Source organism: Schistocerca nitens, chromosome 3 (assembly GCF_023898315.1).
Source record: "Schistocerca nitens isolate TAMUIC-IGC-003100 chromosome 3, iqSchNite1.1, whole genome shotgun sequence".
Lineage (NCBI taxonomy): Eukaryota > Metazoa > Arthropoda > Insecta > Orthoptera > Acrididae > Schistocerca > Schistocerca nitens.
Genome location: NC_064616.1, coordinates 832218320 through 832242852, shown reverse-complemented (window position 1 = coordinate 832242852; position 24533 = coordinate 832218320). Strand labels below are relative to the sequence as shown.

At 38.0% G+C, this 24533-nt stretch overlaps 1 protein-coding gene across 3 annotated transcripts in view; it reads right to left on the bottom strand.

Annotated features, from left to right (window-relative positions):
* LOC126248857 (exocyst complex component 1) overlaps positions 1 to 24533 on the bottom strand; it is a 296832-nt gene that overhangs the window by 148320 nt on the left and 123979 nt on the right. For all 3 annotated transcript variants that reach the window (XM_049950289.1, XM_049950290.1, XM_049950288.1), the window contains one exon: positions 10252 to 10360. In XM_049950289.1, the coding sequence (XP_049806246.1) occupies positions 10252 to 10360 (109 nt within the window). The remainder of the gene's footprint in view (positions 1 to 10251; positions 10361 to 24533) is intronic.

The following is a 24533-nucleotide window of genomic DNA, read 5'->3' as shown; positions in this document are numbered from 1 at the left end:
CTGAGGGAATTAGATTAGGAAATGAGACACTTAAAGTAGTAAAGGAGTTTTGCTATTTGGGGAGCAAAATAACTGATGATGATCGAAGTAGAGAGGATATAAAATATAGACTGGCAATGGCAAGGAAAGCATTTCTGAATAAGAGAAATTTGTTAACATCGAGTATAGATTTAAGTGTCAGGAAGTTGTTTCTGAAAGTATTTGTATGGAGTGTAGCCATGTATGGAAGTGAAACATGGACGATAACCAGTTTGGACAAGAAGAGAATAGAAGCTTTCGAAATGTGGTGCTACAGAAGAATGCTGAAGATAAGGTGGGTAGATCACGGAACTAATGAGGAGGTACTGAATAGGATTGGGGAGAAGAGAAGTTTGTGGCACAACTTGACTAGAAGAAGGGATCGGTTGGTAGGACATGTTTTGAGGCATAAAGGGATCACAAATTTAGCATTGGAGGGCAGCGTGGAGGGTAAAAATCGTAGAGGGAGACCAAGAGATCAATACACTAAGCAGATTCAGAAGGATGTAGACTGCAGTACGTACTGGGAGATGAAGAAGCTTGCACAGGATAGAGGAGCATGGAGAGCTGCATCAAACCAGTCTCAGGACTGAAGACCACAACAACAACAACAACAACAACAATCCACATACTAAAATTAGAGAACATAATTATTAGAAACATGTGTGGTGTACATTCAAGGAAATGATGTTGCCAATTATTTAAAAAGCTGAAATTATGAACAGTACCCTCTCTATGTAGCTATGATATCATCTGTATTTGCATAGCAATTCAGAATTATGCAAGGAGGACTGCTTTGGTCACACGTGTAATACAAGAAATAAAGAAAATTTTATGCTCCCTGCTCACCATTTAAACTTATATGCTCAGACTCCCCAGTATGTGGGAATGAAAATTTAGAATCAACTAAAAGCCACAAACAATCTGAGTATGAACCTATATTCACTGAAAAGAACGCTACACAATGTTCTGCTTCAGCAATGCTACTACTCAGTTGAAGAATTCATGAATGATGAAGTGAAAGTTTCAGCAGGCTGAAGTTTATAAACTGTCTTGTTGCGTGAATATGTAAAGGTATCTTTTCAGAAAAAGTTACATTTATGTTTAAATGCAACTCTGCCTTATTAACTAAGTTTTATATCATTGAAATTGTGTTAACCATCTTTTGACATGTCTCCTGTACTTTAATCAAATGATTAATATATGTATGCTATGAGGTGAATAAATCACAATTCAGTCAGTCCCTGAAGGGTATCAATTTCATGAATTGTGTAAACATCACTCCCTTCCTTCCTCCCCTACCCTGCTTCAACAGTGAATGCACAAATTTTTATAACATCTTCTCTTCTACAGGAGTGACACACACATATTATTATTATTATTATTATTTCTTTACTTTCTCAGACGTTAAGTCTGGTTAAAAATGGAAAGTGACGCGGACCTTGATCAAGCGTCACTTCCTTTTAACTGTACGGTATATGTTATATTGCATTTAGGAACTTTCGGGTAATTGAACATGTATCAATAATTACGGATTTCTGTAGTTGTATATATAAGTTTGGATGTAGCTGTATTGCATTGATGTACTGGTGGATATTGTGTGGTATGACTCCTGTTGTTGATAGTATAATTGGTATAACGTCAACTTTATCCTGATGCCACATGTCCTTGACTTCCTCAGCCAGTTGGATGTATTTTTCAATTTTTTCTCCTGTTTTCTTCTGTGTATTTGTTGTATTGGGTATGGATATTTCGATTAGTTGTGTTAATTTCTTCTTTTTATTGGTGAGTATGATGTCAGGTTTGTTATGTGGTGTTGTTTTATCTGTTATAATGGTTCTGTTCCAGTATAAATTGTATTCATCATTCTCCAGTACATTTTGTGGTGCATACTTGTATGTGGGAACGTATTGTTTTATTAGTTTATGTTTTATGGCAAGTTGTTGATGTATTATTTTTGCTACATTGTCATGTCTTCTGGGGTATTCTGTATTTGCTAGTATTGTACATCCACTTGTGATGTGATCTACTGTTTCTATTTGTTGTTTGCAAAGTCTGCATTTATCTGTTGTGGTATTGGGATCTTTAATAATATGCTTGCTGTAATATCTGGTGTTTATTGTTTGATCCTGTATCGCAATCATGAATCCTTCCGTCTCACTGTATATATTGCCTTTTCTTAGCCATGTGTTGGATGCGTCTTGATCGATGTGTGGCTGTGTTAGATGATACGGGTGCTTGCCATGTAGTGTTTTCTTTTTCCAATTTACTTTCTTCGTATCTGTTGATGTTATGTGATCTAAACGGTTGTAGAAGTGGTTATGAAATTGCAGTGGTGTAGCCGATGTATTTATATGAATGATTACTTTGTGTATTTTGCTAGTTTCTGCTCGTTCTAGAAAGAATTTTCTTAAATTGTCTACCTGTCCATAATGTAGGTTTTTTATGTTGATGAATCCCCTTCCTCCTTCCTTTCTGCTTAATGTGAATCTTTCTGTTGCTGAATGTATGTGATGTATTCTATATTTGTGGCATTGTGATCGTGTAAGTGTATTGAGTGCTTCTAGGGCTGTGTTACTCCATTTCACTACTCCAAATGAGTAGGTCAATATTGGTATAGCATAAGTATTTATAGCTTTTGTCTTGTTTCTTGCTGTCAATTCTGTTTTCAGTATTTTTGTTAGTCTTTGTTTATATTTTTCTTTTAGTTCTTCTTTAATATTTGTATTATCTATTCCTATTTTTTGTCTGTATCCTAGATATTTATAGGCATCTGTTTTTTCCATCGCTTCTATGGAGTCACTGTGGTTATTCAATATGTAATCTTCTTGTTTATTGTGTTTTCCCTTCACTATGCTATTTTTCTTACATTTGTCTGTTCCAAAAGCCATATTTATATCATTGCTGAATACTTCTGTTAACTTTAGTAATTGGTTGAGTTGTTGATTGGTTGCTGCCAGTAGTTTTGGATCATCCATGTATAGCAAATGTGTGATTTTGTGTGGGTATGTTCCAGTAATATTATATCCATAATTTGTATTATTTAGCATGTTGGATAGTGGGTTCAGAACAAGACAGAACCAGAAAGGACTTAATGAGTCTCCTTGGTATATTCCACGCTTAATCTGTATTGGCTGTGATGTGATATTATCTGAATTTGTTTGGATATTAAGTGTGGTTTTCCAGTTTTTCATTACTATGTTTAGGAACTGTATCAATTTAGGATCTACTTTGTATATTTCCAATATCTGTAGTAACCATGAGTGGGGTACACTATCAAAAGCTTTTTGGTAATCAATGTAAGTGTAGTGTAGTGACCTTTGTTTAGTTTTAGCTTGATATGTCACCTCTGCATCTATTATCAGTTGCTCTTTACATCCTCGTGCTCCTTTGCAGCACCCTTTTTGTTCTTCATTTATAATTTTGTTCTGTGTTGTATGTGTCATTAATTTCTGTGTAATGACTGAAGTTAATATTTTGTAGATTGTTGGTAGGCATGTTATGTGGCGATATTTAGCTGGGTTTGCTGTGTCTGCTTGATCTTTAGGTTTCAGATAAGTTATTCCATGTGTAAGTGTATCAGGGAATGTGTATGGGTCTGCAATGTAACTGTTAAATAATTTAGTTAGATGTGAATGTGTTGAGGTGAACTTCTTTAGCCAGAAATTTGCTATTTTATCATTTCCAGGGGCTTTCCAAATGTGCGTAGAATTAATTGCTCGGGTGACTTCATGTTGCAAAATTATCACTTCAGGCATTTGTGGTATCATCTTGTATGAGTCTGTTTCTGCTTGTATCCACCGTGCATGCCTGTTATGTTGTTCCGGGTTTGACCATATGTTGCTCCAGAAGTGTTCCATGTCTGTTATGTTTGGTGGATTGTCTATTTTAATGTGTGTGTTATCTATTGTCTGGTAAAATCTCTTTTGGTTTGTGTTGAATGTTTGGTTTTGTTTCCTTCTATTTTCACTTTTTTTGTACCTTCTAAGTCGTTTGGCCAATGCTTGTAATTTCTGCTTCTTTTCATCTAATTGCTCTATTGCTTCTTGTTGTGAGATTTTACCTAACCTTTTTCGTTTTTTGTCTGATATTTCATTTCTTATAAATTGTGTTAGCTGTCCGATGTCTTTTCTCAGTTTTTCTATTCTGATCTGTAGCCTGTGTTGCCATGCTGGTTTTGTGGGTTTCTTCTGTGTGTTGGTTGGTTCTGATCTCTGCCTAGTGTGTATATTTAGTGTAGTGACTGCTCCTACATAAACCAGTAGTTGTAACTCTTCCATAGTTGTATTTTCATTTATTTTGTTGTGTATGATTGTGTTGATAGTTGTTATTGTTGTTTCGACTTGTGGGTTATTTGGTGGTCTATGCAAGAATGGTCTAATGTCTGTATTTGTGTCTTTGTATTCTATATATGTCAGCTGAAATTTCTCTTCTATATCTAACATGTGTGTCACTTCGTGTTCTATTTGTGCTTGTTCTGGTGGCTGTCTTAAGATTTCGTTTTCCTCTGATTGTTTAATTGATGCGTTTTGTTCTTTGTTTGTTTTCTCTGGGATGTTTGAGTCCATTACTGTATTTTCTTCTTCTAATTGCACATAATTTTGTTCCAGTATTTGTTGTACTTGTTGTTTGATGTTTTCTAATTCTGACTGGGGTATCCTGTTATTTTTTATTATTACACGGATCTGATCAGCTAGTCGTCGTTCTGTTAAAAATTTTAATTCCGGGTATCTGGTAATAAATGTTGTGTATACTTGTGATCTGTATCCAGTTGTGTTGGTTCCTAGGTTTGTTGCTTGGTAATAACAGAACATCAGGTGTCGATTAACTTCATCTGACCATCTCATCCTCTGTCTTTGTTTTCCTTTTAGGGTGGTTGCAGGAAGCATACCCTGCAAAACACCTCTATTTGGATTTAAATCGTTTTCCAGTTGGCTAGCAGTGTCGTTACCATTGTGGGCGGGCATAGGGTTCAAGCGTCGTCCCCGACCATGACGGCGCTTGTCCGAGGCTTCTTTAGTTCTGTCCTGAACCAAGTAATCACACTAAAAGGGGGGTTAGCTCTATTAGTGGTTTGTTCTTTTCATCGCCTTTTACGACTGGCAGAACATATCAGAGGCCTATTCTTTTCCCGGGCCTCCACGGGGTTTATTATTATTATTATTATTATTATTATTATTATTATTATTATTATTTGGAAAAAGATTTTGTCGTTGGACAAATAGAAAAATTTAATATCTACCTAAAAGATACATTCTTTAAAATTTGCCTCCAAAGCTACATTTTTCACTGTTAGATAAGTTCTATGCCATGTATGGGCTATAGCGATACAAAGAATTTTTTAAATATACAAAGTAATAAAAATTGCACCCAAAAATCAATATTTGCGAAAAGTACAAATTGCTGCAGGTGGATAAATCATCACTAGAGCAGAGAGTTTGTAAGAATTGTAACACTGAAATAACAACACTAAACAAACAAATTTCATGCTTACAGTTCACAGTCAATACTTTAAAAAGAGATGTTGACTTACTCAAGAATTAAAATTGGGATCTGTGATCGAAGCCTTCAGTAAATGAAGTTACCCAAGTCAAAAGTAATAAATCATGAAATTGGATAAAAGTATCACATAAATGTAGCTCTTCAACCACAAAAAGAACTACAAACTCTGTATTTTCCAATAAAAACAAATATCATGTTTTGCAAACAAGTGACTGTGATAACCATTCTCTAATGACCGTGAGCTTGTAAAAATCAGTCAGATGAAAGTGAATAGTGTTTTTGCATCTAATGTCCAAAGCAAACACGGATCACCAAGGAAAAAGAGTGGTGTACTTTTACTAACAGACAGTCATGGCAGAAAACTATTCAGCATATTCTAAGAGAAATATTGTAACATAGCAGTGACTAGTGTGGTGAAACCTCGAGTGGGATTCAAAATTATTGGAAACACTAACTCACAGATGAAACTAATGCAGAAAATGAGTTTATTGTCTGTATAATAGGATCAAGTGAGGTGGCATAAAATGAAGCAGAGGTTTGCGTGAAAACTCTGCAGAATTTTCTAGAAGCTAACAATTCAGAAACACAGCAGTTGCCACACTGCCTCATAGGCATGGTCCAATTTATGGTTCATGTTTAAGTAAAACAATTCAGAAAACAAACTTTAAAATAAGGAAACTGTGTTCACAATACGCCAAGTGCAGCATACTGGATATAAGCAAGCTATATCTAATTCTGCACATGAAGTATGGAATGCATTTAAACTATAAAGGAGAAGGGTAGGTTTGTGACAGTGTCAGTGAAGTAATTAACGAAAGACTTTTAAGGACTAGAAAAATCTATCAGCTTCCTGTATGTCTTACTTACAACAGCTAGGAAAGTAAAATGAGTAAGAAGGAATAATGAAAAGACAACACAATTGGTGATCCCAATTTAAACTGAAGGTATGTGATGCTCTAAATATGACTCCCAACTACCAAGTCATGAATACACCTGATCTAAAAATTTATCACTATAACGCGCAATCCCTGCATAATAAGAGTGATGCAATTAATGTACTGTTAACTTATGAACTAAAAGATATCTCAGTGTGATGGATTTCTGAACACTGGCTTAACCCAGAATCAGTTCAAAATACAAAAATAAATAAAATTCATTTTGTCTTTTTACTATTGCAGGAAAAACAGCAGGCACAGTTGGGTGGCAATTTACATAAAGGAAAATATAACATTCGTCTGACACAAGGTGTCCAAGTATTTTGATTTCTTTTTCTCCAAAGAGATACTTTCTTGGATTAAGTTTCAGTCCGCCTTGTTGGACACACTTGAGAATGGCCCGCAGTCTTTTTATGTGTTCATCAAATGTCTCTGAGAACACTATAATGTCATTTTAATAACAAATACATATTGTCCACTTCAGGTGACTTAGAAGATTATCCATCATCCGGTCAAAAGTTGCTAGTGCATTACACAAACCAAACGGCATTACCTTAATTAAGCTCATACAGGCCCTCAGGGGTGATGAATGCATTTTTCTCAAGATGACCTCATCTACATCGATTTGCCAGTATCCCGAGTACATGTCCATGGTTGAGAAAAACTTAGCCCCCTTCAGACAATCTGGTGTATTGTCAATTCGTAGAAGAGGGTAAACGTCTTTTTTTAGTTATCTTATTAAGCTTCCTGTAATCAACACAAAAGCGCCAACCGCCATCCTTCTTCCTGACGAGAACCACTGGTGATGACCATGGGCTCTGCGAAGGCCGAATGATGTCATTCTTCATAGTTTTTTCTACCTTGTCACGAATTATTTGATGTTCCATTGCTGACACACGGTATGCTCTCTGGTTTATTGGTTGATGGTCTTCAGTGCTAACCCGGTGCTTCACCGTCAATTTGTCTGATTTTCTCTTCACCTGTGGATTGAAGCATTCAGAGAACTCTTGAAGAAGGGCAAGTAGCTTCTTCTAATGTTCCTTAGTGAGATCTGGTGACAGTCGAGCTAGAAAATCTTATCTCGTAGTGGTAGCACTAATTTTGCCCACAGACTTGGCATGGGAGGTTTCTATGATGCTCATCTGTTCTGCAATTAACGGCTCTGCATTTGCTACACACATGTATCTTGGAAGGATCTGCGGTTCTTGGCGACAGTTAACTATCCACAATTTACCGAATCTGTTCTTAAACGAGACAACAGAGGCTGGGATGACCAAGTTATTCTTCAGTGGTATGCTTCTCTTACATTCCACTACAAGATCCATGGGTTGATGCATGGCATGACACATGACAGTTACCTTTCTAGTGCTGTCTGTAGGAATGATCACTTCATCCAGCACACATAGTCTCCACACACACAGTTACGCATCTTCCTGTCCACAGTACCTCATCTCGTCTAGCATAATCTTTGAGTGACCACAGTCCATAATTGCCCGAGAAGCTATCAAAAAGTCCCATCTGAGAATGACGTCATGACTACACTCTTGTAAGACGATGAATTCTAAGGGCTGTGTATGGCCATGTATACCCACATGAATGACACATCTTTCAGTAGGATTTACATATTTCCCATTAGCCACCTCCAGCAGAGATGTTTTGTTGTCAACACATACGGTTTTCTGCAACTGGCGACGGTACTTCTCCGAAATGACTAAATATGATGCTCCAGGGTCCACAAGAGCTTGGGCTGGTCAGCCATCCATGAGGATATTGACGTAGTTTCCTATCATTTTTGTAGTGATTGACGACAGAGGAGTTTTCTCCTCGACAGCCTCACTTCCAAGGAAGGTCGCACCCTTTGGTTTTCTAGGTTGCGGTGGCTAGGTGATCGGCTGGAGCTTCTAAACAGCGATGGAGACCTTGATCAGCATGTTGGGGAGCGTCCTCTCCAGCAGCTAGCTTGTGGTGATGGTGACCTACATCGTCCTGCACCCACATCCTTCTTGTTCAACTCCGTCGTCCCAGAGTTGACGTCGGCTAAGATCGGTCTGCTGTCTTCTGGTGTGGGCATCATCAAATATCTGCCGCCTTTCTCGACAATAGCACACCACATGTCCCGGTCGTCCGTGGTGGAAACATACTGGTTGGTTATCCTGGATTCTCCAGACGTCAGTCTTCCTTGGTGCTCAAACAGGTTCCTCATGCGGCATTGTAAGAACGTAACTTCGCCTGGGTCTCCACTTGTTCACCGTTTTAAAGGGAAATGAAGGACTCGAGATTGGGTTCAATGTCTGTTCCACTTCCTCCCCTATGACCTCTTGAAGTGTATCGGTTTTTTGCTCGCCACGCAATCCAAGTGCCTTCTGATCTTCCTTCGTCAGTACCTGAGGAAGAACAATTGTGGAATCAGTTTCTTCCTCCATCGCAGACATCGATAGAACATTTGGAAGCCGTTCAAACTTCTTGCGTGTAATTCTTTTTTGATGCGTTGTCTTGATATACTGGCACCATTTTATGAAGTCACCTGCTGTCGAAACCTCCTTCAGGAGTAGGGATTGATACATGTCCTCAGCAACACCCTTCGTGAGATGTGCAACCTTATCTTCCTCCTTCATTCTAGAATTCACTATTTCACACAACTCCAAGACTTCTTGAATGTATGATGCTGTAGTTTCTCCAGAACGCTGTGCCCTGTACTTTAATTTGTCTTCAGCCTTGCACTTCTGTCATTGTATGTCGCCGAAATACTTGTGCAGTTCTGCCTGAAATACTTCCCAGCTCGTGAAGTTCCCCTCATTGTTCTCATACCATTGCTTGGCTCTGCCCTCCAAGTAGAAAAATATGTTGGCCAAACACACGGTGTCATCTCATTTGTTAACTTTGGCTATACGCTCATATACCTTCAGTCACTTGTTTGGATCTTGGCCACCGTCACCAGATAACCCGGAAGGACGTCTCATGTGGTGGCACACAGTTGCTGTCATTGTAACGTCCTCTTCTTCTTCTGTCTCTGATAGATTGTGATCTGTTGAATATGGCTACAATTTGGGTTTCTCACCACGTAAATGACGGCTCTGTCACGGCCTGATGGGAGCCACTGTGTCGTCGATAATGTGCGCTATAACAAGTTCCAATACCCAGCGCCTCCACCAGAATACTGTCACGTAGAAGAAGGTGTAATTCGATGAATGAAGAATACTAACTTCACTTAACAAAGGTGTATTCAGCACTTGCACATACAAGAGGGCGGAGCGAACTGCCTCCGGCCAGAACACATACGATATATATACAGTTACAGAACATTCCAGTATAATGATTATTTATATTTGTGGATACTTCTAGAATGTCCTTGAACCGAATACAGAAATTAAAGTTTTGAACTCACGACCCTCCATGCAAGTCTAGTATCATAACCGCTACACCACAGTGGCGGTGCTACGCAGCTTCTTCTGCGACACTATACAAAGGAAGGAAAACAACTGTGCAGCCCACAGTGATGATATGTTGTCTCATTCTTGTTAGCCCCACTCTCTACATGAACATCAGTACAGACGTAACGAACAAGGCACAAGCTACAATCTTAATACATACACAGCAATCTGCAATCATTAATTTTTTATGGCTGACAAATCTAAAATGACTGATCAAAGGCAGCACTTGACAAATGCATTGGCTACAATTCTGCAGCAGTCATTGTCCCGTGTTCCTCACACATTTGATAGGTTTCCTTTATGACACTGTGATTTTCACAGAAATGTTAACATTTATAAAATAACAATTACTTATCGAACCTTACCTGATGTAACTATAACTTCACTTGGAACTTGAATGCTTTGAGCTCGACTGTAGTCTCTTGGAATGTTCTGAAAGGGCAGCGGTTGCTTTGGGAAGTATTTTGTATAGTTCTGAAAAGGTGAGATTATTTTTTTAATCAAAGACTGTGATAAAAACATTAAAGGACATTATATTAAATTAATATTGTAGTTTTCAATGTTTACAACAAAATTAATCTACTTTAAGCACAGAATTCCAAGTAACATATACAGAAAATCTAAAAAGTTGACATAGCGATGAGAAGGATGTACTGAATAATTGTATAAATGCTAGAAAATTGATGAAACCTCAGAATACATAAGTACAAAGAGAAGAAAAAAAATTAGAATTTTTAGGGTCACCAATCAGTAGGCCTGAGTTCAAAAGATTCCAACAAGAATATATACTGAAAACAGAATTCAAAGCCACTGATTCAAAAAATAACAATAATTAGAATAGACTGAAGAAATTTTTTTAAAAAAGTTTCATGAACAGATGATTATAACAGAGAATGAAAGATGGACTACATCACCTACAACTCAATGCATAAACCTACAGACCAATCCCTAAAATCACAGTTGCAATGTGTATGCGAGGAATCCAACTTATGGGACACACAGAAAGAAAGGACTGAAACAAGCTCACCCATCAGATTCACAAATACTTTAAAAAGAAATTACTAGACCCAACAGGTGAAAACAAACTTAAAAAATTAGAACTGAAAAACCTACAGGACTAAGACGTAATCAGCAAAGTCTCACAAACACACAATTTTGAGGAAGAAGAGAAAAGGATCAAATAACAGACATGGACAGAGCAACAGAAGCATAATCACTTGTTGCACATGAAAGATTATTGGGCTAAAAGGAAGACCAATAAATGTTGATTTCACATTGTCCTAAGCGACCTGTTCATGAAAGAAGAAACAGATGCGATAACACCACTTGGAGCGCTCAATATTTGTGCTTTTACATCCATTAGTTACAATACGTGGTGTCAAATCTAGTTAAAAAATTACAAGATTAAAATGTTCACTAAAATTTATAAAATGCACATAGGCTGAAGGTCGCTTGTAGCTTGCACTACCCCCCACCCACTGGTCCCTAAAATATGGGCCAAGCCCATATACCAGTCACCCTCCCTCCTGCATTCCTAGCTGGGAAACTGATTGCCTGCCTCCCTCCGAGCTGCGATCCACTCACCCCTAGCCCCTCACCTGCCCCCCCCCCCCCCAACAGTCCACCTGACAAAATAATGTGTGTGTATGTGTGTGTGTGTTATCTTTAACCCTAGCTCTTCAAAGGATAACTCCAAACACTAACAAGTTATCTTTCATTTGTGTGTGCCTATCAGCAACTCAATGCTTCTGCTCTCTAGTGAGTGGTCTACTTTAATCCAAAAGTATTTACATTCTACAGGAATTTTCCTATGACATTTAGAATAGAACGTAATTTGATAAATTGTGGAGACTTTTTTAATTTTTTAATTTTTTACAAGAAGTAGAAACACAGAGGCCCTTCTGAGCCTTGCTACATCCTATAATTTAAATGTTGAAATAAATGCTGCAACCCAAGTATACAAACTTGGGAAACAGCTGTACATCAGTTCCTAGTCAAGAAGGGTTTACACAGCACTTCATTAAACATTTTGAATGCAGGCTTCAGTGACCACATAGTTCAAATACTAAGCTTGAAAGTAAAAGGCAGTACTGGGAACATGTCTTTAACAATCATTAGTTGATGATAGAGTCAGGATAGCAGACTACTTCAACAGCTTACTTAACAAAGAAAAATGGTCACAGATTTATAAAATTAATGACCTGGATGAAAAATTTAACAGCTTCATTGATATATTAACCCATTACTTTCAAATCGCATTTCCAATGAAAACTGTAATCACAAGGGGCAACCCTAGAGGTGCTCCCAGGCCCCAAATGCAAGAAACTTTTATTGTTTAAATTTTACAAAGAGATCATCCTTTTTGCTCACTGCCTTTCCATTGATACTACAACACTCAATTGGTTCATGCTGTAATAGGGCAAATTATGGTCAGCAAAGCCCGTACCATACTGAGGTGAAAGGTGCTTCGCCAAGCACACTAAGGGAAGCCATATAACTCTTGTTTCTATTTGAGGAGTGCCAGCAATTTGTCCAATCTCCCATGTGCGCAAAACCAACTATACATGCATTCATTGTCAAAGTGCACTGCTCTCATTGCAAACACCCATGCTACACGGCTCCCGAGTGTTGGGCACCGGCATGTACCTACAGTAGAAAGGTTAAATACAAGAGAGCAAATTGTCTGGCTTTAAGGCATTGCTTGGCTAATCAAATAGGTTACTGAGGTGCTCAAAGGAATGCAAATTTGAGAAAGGTGAACAGGAGAGGTTCTGCCACTGTCCCTCACTCCTCTTCTGCAAAGCAAATACAGTAAGAGAGGTAGGACTTGTTAAAATGGCAGACATAACTTTGCAAGGTAAAATCAAGAACAGACCATCTACCTTTATCATTCATACAGATGCACAAATGAGTGTTTTGTTCATTAAATCTAATCACAGTAGAGAACTAATACTATGGGGTTGTACACAGAGTGGATAAGATGGATGGCAGTACCAGTTCACATTTGAAGTTGTGTGGAAGCATGACCATGATTTTGATGCTATCTTAGGCAATGATTTGTTGTACCATTTTCAACACACAGTTATCTTCCGAACACAGGAACCCCAGATTGATAGAAATGTCCACCATTTTTGCAGTGTTCTCACTACACGAACATCAAGGATGTCCAGAACAGATGGACACATTCTGACAATCCACTAAACTATGTACTGCAGAAAATATTGAATGGTACAGAAAAAAAAAAAAAAAAACATTTGGATAGAGGTAAAGAGAGATTTTTTAAGAGGAGATATTTTCTTAGTGGATCCACTAACGAGAAATGAAGTTTTAGATGGTAAGCAGATGCATGTGAAGTGATGGTTATCTAGAATGAGTGTGTCAGACGAGGGTACATTTTTGCATGTAATCGTAGATAATTCTGGAAGCAGAAATGTTAAAATTTCCCGGTGTGCCACACTCATCAAAGTGTGCGAAGTAAATACTTATGAGACAACAGCACACCAGAAAAACTCGCAGCCTGAAAGAACAGTTTACATAAATTCCACCTCAGTTACGTCACCTTTAAAAGTAGAAATTGGAAAGAAACTTTTAACTCCTGTGGAAGTCAGAGCAGGATATATTGTATCCTGTTCCAGCCAAATTTGCAACTTTGTTTGAAGAAAAGAAACAATTTCCAGCAACCTCCTTAACATACCATGAGATTCCTATGGGTGATGCTAGGCCTATAACACAGAAACCATAATACATACCCTATCACTTGCTGCTTGTACTAGAGAAAAATATTTCAGATTCACTAGAAACAGGAGTAATTCAATCTTCTTTCAGTCCCTGGGTTTCACCAATAGCGATTGTCCCCAAAAAAATCAGTAATGGAGAAAAGGCTTATCATGGGGTTTAAGGCCATTCATCTGTCTAGTATACCTAACCTAACATAACTGTTTTTTCAAGTACAATGAGAGAACACACAGTACAACTGAAAAATGTGGTAACTGAACTCATGTTAGTGACGCTAATCTAAATTTGAAACTAAAAGAATTCAGTTTCACACAATCACAAGTGCGCTATCTTTCGGCAGATGGGTTAAGACCAGACCAGCAATTAATGAACACAATGGACAATTTTCCAGCACCAAGGTATGTTAAAGAACTGCAGTCATTTCTTGGGATAACAAATTACTATTGTCGTTTCATGGAGAGCTATGCAGCCACTGTGAAATCTCTCACAATATTACTGAAGAACGGAATGCCTTTTGGTTGGACTGTGGGTGTGCCACACTAAAAATTAAAGAAATTCTAACAAGTTCACCTGCTTGCCTGGAATTTGTGCTACTTCTTACCTTGTTGTGACATTCTAGCAAGATCACATGTAGGCTGCATTTTGAGTCAAACAGAGACACCAAAGAAAAACCAACTAGTTATGCACCATACTAACTGATTCAAGCTGAGGAAAATTACACCACCACGGAAAATAACTTCCAACACTATTTTGGCACCCATTACTTTATCCATATGGGTGTCATTTCGCACCAAGTCTATCTTGTGCCCTCACAACGGTTGCTGAGTTTAAAAGATCCCAGCAGAAAACTTGTTAGATGGGCCTTAAGACTTAGTGAATATGATGTAATCAAACACAAGCCTGACACATTAAATTCAGAATGCAGGTGCCTTGATTAGGAAAATTAAGATCCTGCAATTAATGGTGTGCTTATAGAGGAATTACAAAAAGGCACAAGAATCCGATGCCAAGTGTAGAAAACTGGCAACCTAGCCAGATTTTATAATAATAATAATAATAATAATAATAATAATAATAATAATATTTATTCAACATCGAATAATCAAATACAATCCCTAGAAATAATACAGTTTCAGGACATCATACAGATTATTCTTCTGAATATGTCAGTTCACCTAAAGATTTATTTGTATTAATAAATTTTACATTTTGATGGATTTTACATTTGGTAGTATACAATCACGATATTACAAATATTGTTTTTATCAACATTATATAGTTGTAGGTTACTTAAAACTACGAGCTTGACATACTCATGAAGCACTTTTCATACAGATATAATACTCGTCTAGGGAATAAAAAGGGTTTTCAATTATAATTCTTTTTAGCTGATCTTTTAATTTGTTAGTAGGAAGGGTTGTGAGACTTTTTGGTAGGGCATTGGCTAGCTTCATCCCAGCATGAAGTGCATTTTTTTCATATAAAGCTGTTCTGTGGCTATTTACATGGTATCTGAACTTTTGCCTTGTATCATACTGGTGCAGGTCACAGTCGAAATTTGGATTTATTGTTTTCACAAGCAATATAACTTTCAATATGTATACACCTATAATGGTAAGCACGCCTAATTTTGGGAACAGATTCCGACATGATTCTTGAGGTTTGGCACCACAAATAATTCTGATAACTTTTTTCTGTAGTATTAATAATGTACTTAGGTTGGCTTGAGTTGTTGCACCCCATATTTCTACAGCATAGTTTAAGTTTGATGAGAATAGGGCATGATAAGCAGTTTTTAGTACACACATGTCCTTACAATATTTGCTAATCATATTTATAGCAAACACATTCTTCGACAGCTTACATGCTAAGGTATCAATATGCATGTCCCATTTGAGGCTGTCCTGGATTGTAATTCCCAAGAACTTTGTCCATTTTTCCTTTTTTACAATGTCATTTCCTATGAATAATTTCATGTCAGATTCTATCTGTTTCCTTGTCTTAAATTCCATCATTGCAGTCTTTGAAGCACTTACATTTAGATGGCTTTCATTAAAATACTTGACTATTTCATTGGTTACACTGTTGCACTGTGCCTCCAGACTCTCATAGTCTTTGTGTTTACACACTATTGACGTGTCATCTGCACACAATATTTTTGTACAGTTAGGAGAACAATACTGTATGTCATTAACATAAATCAAGAAAAGAAGTGGTCCCAAGACAGAACCTTGAGGCACTCATATTTGATATCAGTAATTTTAGATTTGTAAGACCCACTGTTTGTTTTAAGCAAGACAAATTGTTTTCTATTGCTCATATATGATTTTATTAGCTCATAGCCAGTTGCTCTGATACCCAGGTTCCACAGCTTGTCAAGTAACATGGTGATGTTGACACAATCAAAAGCTTTTTCTAGATCAAGGAACACTTCAGTTACATACTCCTCGTTCTCTATGGCCGTTATTATTTTGTCTACTAATTGTGCTGCTGCTACTGATGTCGACTTGTTTTTCATAAAGCCATTCTGATTTTCAAATATTAAATTGTGTTGACTCAGGAATGTCATTAGTCTAGTATAAATAACTTTCTCAACTACCTTAGAAAATGCAGGTAAGATTGAGATGGAGCGGTAGTTTTCAACTTTAGATTTATCACCTTTCTTGTGAATCGGGGTTACTTGTGCTGTCTTTAGACTATCTGGGAAACAACCTGATGCAATTACATCATTTACTGCTGTGGCCATGGCATCAGATATGTTGTCTATGCATCTTTTCAGTGTACTGATAGACAATCCATCATAGCCTGCTGATTTTGTATTTTTTAATGACATTACTATGTTTTTGACTTCCTTGTTATTGGTTGGGGCCAATTATATGCTTTGTTTGATTGGAATGCCCCTATATCTATGCTGAAGATTTTTAAAATTGTCATTGACAGATTTTCCAACAGAAGAAAAGTACTCATTAAAAACATTTGCAATATGACATTGACATTTCATGATATGCCCTTTATGGTTTAGAGTAAAATCACTTGTTGATCTGTCCTTACAACCCCTAAAGCTATTTATTACTTTCCAAACAGCTAAACCTGTGTTAGTAGAGTTTCTTAACATTGTGGCTACATATTTACTTTTAGTTTCTAGCAGAAGAATGGATATTAACTCCAAAAGCTATCCACACATGCATACTGCAACAATGTCACAATAGGATACATGCATGTATTATTAGGGAAACTTTCATGCAAGTGAAAGTTGCAGGCCATTTTTAGTGGCTGCAGCAAAAGAAAGGTGTAGAACAGGGTTGGCCATGGCCTGTAAAATACCAATGTGCTGCCCATGTATAGTCTGAGGCTCAGCTTGTCTCGGTACTACTTGGTATGTTGCAGATTTACCTGGTACTCCTTGGTACAGTATGAAATATCATTTGGAATTGGGATACAACATTTTCTTCCAGCATTTGGTGCAGCTTATTTTAGTTGGTGTGACTTTCTGCAATTCATTAGAATTGAGGTGTAAGCACTGTTTATCCTCCACTATTTGTTTATGCTAAAAAGGAAGTCCACAGGTCCAGTGGCCATGTGCAAAAAAGAAGGCAGTCTAGCAATCTATCATCACATCCTTTAAAAATAAATAAGCACTACAGATGAGAAGGATGAGAACTCTCAGTACCTATTATGTAGTTGTATAATTGGTGGATACCACAAATTTGCTATGAAAGTGCATTACAACACAGTGCTGGAATAATTAAGATTTAGTTGACAACAAAAGAGATAAAAATTATAACAATCAAAAGACAATTTGTATGGGCTTCACTGTTTTGTACATCAAGAAGCTCTCTGTGTTAAATATGCAGGCACACAACACACAATGGAACTGGTGGTGCAAATAGTAAATTTTCTGAAGCCACTTGTGTTATTACATCATCGGCTGCAACAGTTTCTGATGGGATTGAACAAAGAGTATAGAGATGTTATATATTACTGGAAAGTACATGGCCTGAAATGAGTTTTCCATTTATATGTCACTATTGTTGAATTTCTGAAGGAAAAAGGAAGAATATAACAACAATTACAAGATCCAGAATGGATTGCTGAATTTGCATTTCAAACAGTTGACCACAGACTGCCCTCAGTAATACACTGTAAGGTGAGGAGTGACCTATTTCTGAAGCCATGACATAAGTGGATGCATTTAAAAAGAAAATCGCATTGTGGATGGGGACAACTTCTGACAAGGAACACTGTCCATTTCACTAAGGTCACTGGTGCTAAAGAAAAATACACTGTTGCAGTGAAAGAATTACAGTAACAGCTTTCTAAACATTTGAGGACACTGTTAATCTTACATCTGTTTTTGAAACAGTTTACCATTGCAGTAGAATGCATCCCTGCACATCTGCAAATGGAACCAGTCAATCTGCAAAGTAATTCCCATTTAAAACACACATACTTTTATCTTAAATGGGCCCAAGAGTTTCAAGTTTTTTCCTCAGGAAGCGTTTCCAAGTCTTTATAATGAGGTTGCAAATGGGATATCAATGTTTAAATCAACACAGGTGCATGAAAGGTTTTTTTTTCTGAGTCTAAAACCAAATAAGTCAAAATTACATAGCAACCTGAATGATGATCTCTGAAACTGTCTGCATCTGTCCATATGTGAACAGTTTATGCCAGATACAAATTTTATTACAGCTTTAGTGCATCAAAAATAATTACATAATACCAAAAATTTGTTTTATTTGTAATCTATGTTGTTGAGACATATGAAATACAGTCGCATGTGGCACTTTCACAGTACCCCCCCCCCCCCCCTCCTCCCACCTCTTCTTCCCACTCAGGCAGCATGGCACGGTAGAGGGGGATGTGTGCACTCGGACTAGAGATTGGACGTGTGCATGAGCACCACACATGAGCCGAGGTCTTGGCTGTCCTTGATGTAGAAGATTACATTCAAAATTGTCTCCCTTGCACTAAGAATCAGGAAGGACAATGACCAAACATACCTCTTCAAACTCTACTTGTGACAATAGGACCTTTTGAAATTATAGCACTCGATATCATGGCACCATCCCCTGTAACGGCAAAATAACATATCTTTTATTTATTACTGACCATTTCTCCCACTATTTTAGTGTGATACTGTATGATGGCATGAATGCTGAGAAGATTGCTGAAACATTCATCGTACATTTAGCACTAACATTTGGGAGCCCAGCTGGAGGTCATTATAACAGACCAAGGGACATACTTTATCTCCAGTCTTATGGTGCAGGAATGTTGACTGCTTAAAATAAAGAAGCGGAGAACTACGTCATTTCACTTTAAGAGTAATGGCAGGGTTGAAAGCATTCATAAAACTGTAGTTAAAATGTTGTTGTATTACATGAACAGTTCATATTCAGACTGGGATCTTCTATTGCCATGTGTTATTTCATTATACAATGCCAGGGTACAGGAAACAGAGCAATGACTCCCTATGAGATAATTTATGGCCACAAAATGCATTCCCATTTTGAGATTGAGAATTTGCGACTGGGAATAAACTCCAGCAAAATGAAGCAACTGGCTAAAAGATTAAAGTTTATTTGGAAGGTAGTTCAACAGAACAATACTGTCATAGCACTGAGGCAAAAGCTCAGTGGTCAAAATTTGTAGTTGGTGTGGTGATTGGCAGCTAGCTCTAAATGTAGAAAAATGTAAGTTAATGTGGATGAGTAGGAAAAACAAACCTGTAATGTCCAGATACAGCATTAGTAGTGTGCTGCCTGATGCAGTCACATTGTTTAGATGTTGGGGGTAATGTTGAAAAGCAATATGAAATGCAACGAGCATGTGAGGATTGTGGTAGGAAAGGCGAATTGTCAACTTTGGTTTATTGGGAGAATTCTAGGAAAATGTGGTTCATCTGTAAGGGAGACCATATATACGGTGCTAGTGTGATCTATTTTTGAGTACTGCTCAGGTGCTTGAGATTTGTATCCGGTCTGATTAAAGGAAGACATTGAAGCAATCCACAGGCAGGCTGCTAGATTTGTTACTGGTAGGTTCAAACAATATGCAAGTGTTATGGAGATGCTTTAGCAAATCAAATGGGAATGCTTGCAGGGAAGGCAACATTTTTTCGAGGAACACTACTGAGAAGATTTAGAGAACTGGTATTTGAACCTGACTGCTGAGCGATTCTGTTGCCTCCAACATACATTGCTCATAAGGACTGTAGAAGTATGAGATTATGCAATGTTAAACCACTGTGAAATCGGACAAAACTAAGCAATTTGTGAGCCTCTGGAATGGACCATATCAGATATTGCATTTCACATTGCTGATCAATGTGAAATTACAGCTCTCAGGTTGAAAGATTGTAGTTAATTTGGAGCACTTTAAGTATATAGGTAGCAGTATACTATCTACTGTAATGGATTCATCAAAACTCAGAAATAATCATTTGGCACAAAAGTCATTGCACGGTAAAACTGTTACACAGCAACTGAGAGGTTTCCATGGCTATAATTCACAATCCACCCCTCTGTACAATTTACAGTCTAGCAATTAAGAACAGATTTTATCTTCAGTCTAAAGTGGTATTTTCTATGACACTCTATTGTTTAGCCACACTGATGAATCTGTTGTGTGTTCTAGCCCCAATCAGGCCTTAGTTAGCTAGAAAGTTTTCTTCCGTATTGCTTATGTGTCATTGTTGTAAAAATGCCTCTGTGCCTTATAGCTTTTTAAGCATGTTAGTTTGATATTACCACTGCCTAGACTCAACTTTTCCCCCACTGGGCTGCTTAACACAAATACGACTGTCCACAGTGGACATCTGGTCTTCACCAAGCAATGTCAGCCCCACAGCTGATGCCTTGTCTCCACTCCATGCCACTCTGTGTCCAGATGTAGCTCTCTGTGCTTGTCGCTCAATTCCATATGACTGACAGGCCCTTCTACTATCAATGTGTCACTACTTTTATATACTTATATTTCGTGTTCCGCATTATCCCAAAATTGATCTGTATGCCCTTTTCAGTCTCATTTCAATTTCTTTCATTTCTATATCTTTTACTATCTGCATCTACTATTGAATGTTTTTGTTATATGTTCACATTATTTCACTGTTTTGAGACATTGCTACCACAAAGTTTTCACCACTGCCTGCTACGGCGAAGTTATGTTCAGTGTTTACAAAATTTGAAAACATGGGCTACAAAAGTACTGATCACAAGCCATCATTGTGGAGAATGCTGCCTCGCTGTTTTGAAGGAACCTGCAAAAATAAGTTCCCACTCTCCACAATGCCAAACCACCTTAACCGTTGCTGAGTAAGTGCAACTTGGCACCATATCATGACCAGTCTCCAAGCAGACATTGGCGATGCAACACAGCGTCTTTACTTACACATGAATGACACAATCCAGTGTCTTTTTTTAGACTTTGTTTCTCCTTGGAACATACTGAAGATTGTTTATTGTATCATATGCGTTAAATGCAACTGATCCTTGCCCATTTGCTATCTCATTATGACCTCCATCACAACATAATAAATCAAGAGTACAAACCATGTCATCATATAGACTGGCCAACAAAATAGGCTCAGTTTGCTTTCAATACCTACCAATCAAATCCTTTTCTTCAAACACCTATGAATATCTCAACACACCTACACCCCCACCCCCCTCCAAAAAGTCTTCAAATAATACAGTATATCCCCTCACTTTGAGCTTTATACCGCTGTACTGTAATTGCATTGTTGTGAAGCTGTCTCAAGATTACCCAAACTTATTCTTCTCTTGCAGGTACCAGAATCCTGACAGAACTGTGAAATGGAAGGATATAGGCTTTACATCTTCCCTATATCCTGGAAATTTGCTTGCAGATACATAGCTTGATGAATCAAGAACTACCTAATAGTCAAATGTGATTGACAGACGTGTACAGCTTTGTCTGCCGGAGAATTAAAGAATTTCCAGTGTAGTTCAGAGTATACTCGTACCAATTTAAATTTATAGATAGTCATATAGGGTACCCTCTGCCGTGAACCGTATGGTGGTTTGTGGAGCATGTACGTAAATGTACACAATGTGATCAAGAGTATCCAGACACCTGGCTGAAAATACCGTACAAGTTCGTGGTGCCCTCCATCGGTAACGCTGGAATTAAATATGGTGTTTGCCCACCCTCAGCCTGAATGACAGCTTCTACTCTCGCAGGCATACATTCAATCAGGTGCTGTAATGTTCCTTGGGGAATGGCAACCCATTCTTCACGGAGTGCTGCACTGAGGAGAGGTATTGATGTCTGTCAGTGAGGCCTGGCACAAAGCCGGCATTCCAAAACATGCTAAAGGTGTTCTATAGGATTCAGGTCAGGACTCTGTGCAGGCCAGTCCATTACAAGGATGTTATTGTCATGTAACCACTCCGCCCCATGCATTATCAACAGGAGCTCGATCATGTTGAAATATGCAATCGCCATCCCCAAATTGCTCTTCAACAGTGGGAAGCAAGAAGGTGCTTAAGGCATCAATGTAGGACTCTGCTGTAATAGTGCCATTCAAAACAACAAGGGGTGCAAGCCCCCTACATAAACAAACGTGACCACACCAGAACACCACTGTGTCCGAATTTTACTGTTGGCACTACACACACTGGCAGATGACGTTCACCAGGTATTCGCCATATCCACACCCTGCCATCAGATCGCCACATTGTGTACCATGAATTTTCCACTGTTTAACCATCCAATGTTTACACTCCTTACACCAAGCGAGGCATTATTTGGCATTTACCAGCATGATGTGTGGCTTATCAGCAGCCGCTCGAACATGAAATCCAAGTTTTTTCACCTCCTGCCTAACTTTCATAGTACTTTCAGTAGATTCTGATGCAGTTTGGAATTCCTGTGCAATGGTCTGGATAGATGTCTGCCTATTAGACATTACGATCCTCTTCAACTGTTGGCAGTCTGTCAGTCAACAGACGAGGTCGCCTGTACACTTTTGTGCTGTACGTGCCCCTTCACATTTCCACTTCACTATCAGATCAGAAACAGTGGACCTATGGATGTTTAGAAGCATGGAAATCTCACATAAAAGCTATGACCCAAGTGACACCCCATCACCTGACCACATTCAAAGCCCGTGGGTTCCGCGGCGAGCCCCATTCTGCTCTCTCACGATGTCCAATGACTAATGAGGTTGTCGATATGGAGTACCTGGCAGCAGGTGGCAGCATAATGCACCTAATATGAAAAACATATGATTTGGGGGTGTCCGGATACTTTTGATCACATAGTGTAGATGTAGATCTAGAAGTAGCAAAAGCAATAAAAGGATAAAAAAACTCCAACTCTGCCTGCATTGATAATGTCCCTGCACCAATATTATAGAAGGGTGCTCTATGCCTAGTCGAACTACTTATGTGACTGTTCACTTCAAGCAGGCACGTTCCCAGATGGTTAAAAACATCTAAAGTATTTCCAGTATGTAAAATATGTGGGAGAAATATTGTAAGAAGCTACAGGCCCATCTTAATTTTCTCTCGCATCTCAAAAATATACGAAACTCTTATGTATGACAAACTTATGGCACTTGTAAATAAAAATAACACTGATTCAGAAATAACAGGTCAGCAATAACGGTCATTTATGAGTGCATCAACTGTATACTAAGCCTGACACACAACAAACAAGAACCACCCTTGAAACTATTTCTGAGCATGTCTCAAAGCGATATCGACAGTTGGAGTCACAAATGATGTCAGTCGAGTTTAGGCTTGTTCTGCGCACTTACAATATGCCAGTGAGTGTTCAGTAGCGTTCTGAGCCCTCTGCTGAGAATGTTGTACCCACTGCAAGCATTAAATGGGATTGTAGCAAGTTGTTTAGTGAATTTTTATTCCATTTGTAGTGAGCTGTGATGGCTGATGGTGTTGCTAAGAAACAAATTCCACACAGGCAAGTGAGAGATGTAATTTGTAGGATATACACCTTCATCAAGCACAAAGCATGCATATGCGAGTATCTGCTACTGTAGCTTGGAACCGGCAACAATGCAACCCCTGTCCATTTCTCAACCTGCATGAACTGCCATCATTTGTGGAATGCACTATAAGTAAATATGGTGTAGTACCGCAAGTATCAGTAATGAGACCACTTCTGTTCCTTTTTTGCATTAATGATCTAAGGTTCAACATGAATACTCATAAAATGATCATAATTGTAGATGACACCACAATTCTATTAAAAGGTGCACTTAAGGACAAATTACAGCAGTCAGTAAAAACACTGTCGCAAAACAACTTAGCAACTGCACACAGAACTATCAGCTTTTAATAACTAGTAAAATAAACTATCGCACTAAAATTTCACAATGCTCTGAACAAGGGTATGTATATCACATTTCTCTCTCCCTCTCTCCCAATGATGAACCAGTTAGTAATTCTTAGGAGTATGGCTGCAAAGCAATGTAAAATGGAATAAGTCCACTGCAATCCTGCTATAGTGAGAAAACAATACAAAGTGCATATCATGCCTACTTTCATTCTCACCTTCAATAAGGGGTCACATTTCAGGGAAACTCTAAAGCAGAAATCAGCACATTCAAATTGCTAACAAGTTCTCTAGAATCATTCTTGGATGCAAATCTAAAGACTTCCAGATCTCCAGTTATCCTCATTAACCATGTATCTACATTATGGAAAACCTTATAGTTTTTAAAATAAATGTAACATATATGAAGTGCAAAAAAAAACTTACATTCATGATCACTCTACCATACAAAACAAAAATTTACATATGACCCAAATAAACACATCCCTGTGGTAAAATGGTACTCTCTACTAAACTTTGTTACAAAGTTCCCAAAACAGAAAAGAAAATATCAATGTCAAATCCTTTCAAAAATGTTTCAAGTCATATT